Consider the following 3,085-nt stretch of genomic DNA (forward strand, 5'->3'; position numbering starts at 1 on the left):
CAGAGCAGCAGGTATGGATTTGGCCATTAAGGAACAGCAGACCAGAATTTATTGTCACAAAGCCACCATTTGCACACAAAGAGCCTCTTTTTCTTGATTAGAAAATGGAAACAAAACATAATTTTCTGGGATTCAGAACATTCCTGAGGTGGGGGATGGGCCAGCAAAAATGTATTAAGATTTTCAGAAAGGGGATTATGTGATGCAGCCGCCAGTTTGTCGAGCTCCCATATTGGAGTTTTTAATCTTCCTCTCCATAAGCTCCTCCAGCAGCTCCAGGGTCAGGTCCCTGTGCCCAGGGCTGAGGTCCCCTCTCCTCAGAGCCCTTCCAGCCTGGGAGCTGCTCCCGGGGCTGCAGAGCTGTGAGGGAATGTTGGGCTTCAAAAGGCAGGTCTGGGCTCTTCCCAGAGGAGCTCAGGTTGTGGAGCTGAGACACCTCACTTCCAGTTCCTCTCAGTTCCCTCTGCTTCAGCTGACAGCAAAATCCAAGGGAAACAAATGTTAGGGCAGAGTGAGATCCTGGTGTCCAGACACTTGGAGTAAAGGATGGCACCAGCACATCCCCTCTGCCTGGAGGTTTCTAAGGCAATTTCCTGCTGTGCAAAGCACAGGAATTCGGGGCTGGCACGGAGCTGGGTGAATTGGGTGTGACAGGACAGAGAGGACACACTCAGCGATGGGCTGGGAGCGACAGAGGCGGTGAGGGATCAGCAGTGTGGGATCCATCCTGAGCTGCTATTTCAGCACAGAACGTGCTGCGGATGGGATCAAATCACGGCACCAGCGGGAACTCGGCCCTGTGCGTTCCCTGTCCCAGTGCCCTGTGGACGTGGTTGGCTCATGGGCAGCCCTGTGGCTCCACTTCCTGGGTTTGGGATCGGGCTGGGCACAGCCTGACCCTGTGGCACTGTGTTGGCAGCGTCAACGGCGACGTGCGGTTCTTCGACCCGCGCATGCCCGAGTCCATGAAGGTGCTGCAGATCGTCAAGGGGCTCACGGCCCTCGACATCCACCCCCAGGCCAACCTCTTTGCATGGTAAGTGCTGCTGCCATTCCTGCAGCCCCAGCACGGGGAGCTGCTGGAGGGAGTCCAGAGGAGGCACCAGGGTGATCAGAGGGACGGAGCAGGGCCTGGAGTGCCAGGACAAGGGGGAATGGCTTCCCAGTGCCAGAGGGCAGGGTTAGATGGGGTACTGGGGAGAAATTCTTCCCTGAGAGGGTGGGGAAGCCCTGGCACAGGGTGCCCAGAGGAGCTGTGACTGCCCCTGGATCCGTGGCAGTGTCCAAGACCAGGTTGGGCAGGGCTTGGAGCCACCTGGGATAGGGGAAGGTGTCCCTGCCCATGGCAGGGGGTGGAACAAGGTGGGCTTTAAGGTCTCTCTCAACCCCAACCATTCCATGATTCCATGATCCCTGGAGAGGATGGTTTGTCTCCAAAGGCATCATTCATGGGGTGGTGTTGACTTTACTGTTTTTAACCTCACCACAACAGTGCAGCTTCTTTCCCATGTTTGCTGCTCAGGAATTTTATCCCTCTACCCATCACTGAAACCCTGGATGCCCCTGTTCAGTGTCTGTATTTCTGGGCTCTGAGTGAGGACCAGAAGCTGCTCCACAGCCCCATGGCCTGGAGCCTGTTGGGGATGCCCTGGGTGTGTTTGGGCATCAGCTCTCCGTGTTTTCCTGACCACAGGTCACTGTGGTTCTGGCCACCACTTAATGGTCTCCCGCTTAGAGGAGTGGCCGCACTCTGGTCTGGCACACAGCTCAGCCGGGGGCTGCAGCAGCAGTGTTGTCCCCTCCCAGCATTGCCAGTGACTCCGTGTTCTGCCCCTTCCCTTCCAGTGGCTCCATGAACCAGTTCACTGCAATCTACAACGGGAACGGGGAGCTGATCAACAACATCAAGTACTACGATGGGTTCATGGGACAGAGAGTGGGAGCCATCAGCTGCCTGGCCTTCCATCCTCACTGGGTCTGTATCCCTGCTGGCATTTGGGGTTGGCATGTCCCAGTGTCCCTGTGGGAGGAGGGGATGGCACAGAGACCCCCCCCCAGTGGGAAGGGGAGCTGCCCCAGCCCGGTGCTTGGAGCCGACCCCCAGCCCAGCTCCAGACAAGCACACTGGTGGTGCCACTGGTGCTGCTGGTCTGTGGGGGACACCTGCAGCTGCACAGGGCTCCGACACCTGAGCCCTTCCAGCTGAGGTGCAGTTCCCATCCCAGCTCTGCAGCCTGGCTCAGCTCGGACTCCTTGGCCACAGGAATTGTCCGAGGTGACAGGAGAAATGCAGGATCACACTCCCAAATTCCATGTGCTCGTTTATTCCCTGCCTGGGCTCTGCAGCCGTGTCTCACTGGGGCTGCTCTCACACTGCCTTACGTAAAGCTGGTGCTGTGCAGGGGAAAGCTGCATGTCAGGAAAGCAGGAGAGCTGCAGAAATTAAAGGATTGAGATGATAAAGGCTGGAATGAGGCAGAACAAAAGGAGATTTTGGAGTATTCACAGCTGAGGGGCTCTGCAGTAGTTACAGAGAGAATCTGATTGCTGCTCAGGGAGGAGGGAGGTCCCATCTGCCTGGTGGACTTTGCTCACCCAGGGAGGAGAATAAATGGAGGAGCTGGAAAACCTGAGAAAACAATGAATGGATGGGAAAACAGGAGGGACTTGCAAGAGTTATTTTAGAAACCTGCAGATCAGCTCACAAATATTTAATATGTAATAGGAAGAGCAGTTTGCTCTTTAAACACGCAGAGCAAAGCCGTGTCCGGCCGGGCCAGGTCCCCTCACTGCAGGAAATGCTCATTTTCAGCCCAGGCATCAGCTCCTAACGAGCAGATTTGCAGTCATTTAGAGAAATTATGTTGGCAGTTGGCAACTAATAGTGCCCATAATTTTTCCCTGTGGCTGAAATGGGCCCATAACTCCTGCTGAGCTGTGGAGCAGCTGGGTGTCCCTGCTGGAATGTCACTGCTACCTGTGCCTGTCACTGCTCCACACCTGGACCTGGAGTCGGGCACAGGAGCAGCGGCTGAGGGAGCTGGGAAGGGGCTGGAGCCCCAGGAGCAGCTGAGGGAGCTGGGAA

At 56.2% G+C, this 3,085-nt stretch overlaps 1 protein-coding gene across 1 annotated transcript in view; it reads left to right on the plus strand.

The window, feature by feature from the left end:
- LOC108445833 (regulatory-associated protein of mTOR-like) overlaps nt 1-3,085 on the plus strand; it is a gene marked incomplete at its 5' end in the record, with an annotated part of 6,430 nt that overhangs the window by 663 nt on the left and 2,682 nt on the right. The window contains 2 exons of the mRNA XM_017730702.1: nt 920-1,036; nt 1,846-1,975. Of these exons, the coding sequence (XP_017586191.1) occupies nt 920-1,036; nt 1,846-1,975 (247 nt within the window). The remainder of the gene's footprint in view (nt 1-919; nt 1,037-1,845; nt 1,976-3,085) is intronic.

Source organism: Corvus brachyrhynchos, unplaced genomic scaffold (genome assembly GCF_000691975.1).
Source record: "Corvus brachyrhynchos isolate BGI_N302 unplaced genomic scaffold, ASM69197v1 scaffold340, whole genome shotgun sequence".
In the NCBI taxonomy this organism is placed as follows: Eukaryota; Metazoa; Chordata; class Aves; order Passeriformes; family Corvidae; genus Corvus; species Corvus brachyrhynchos.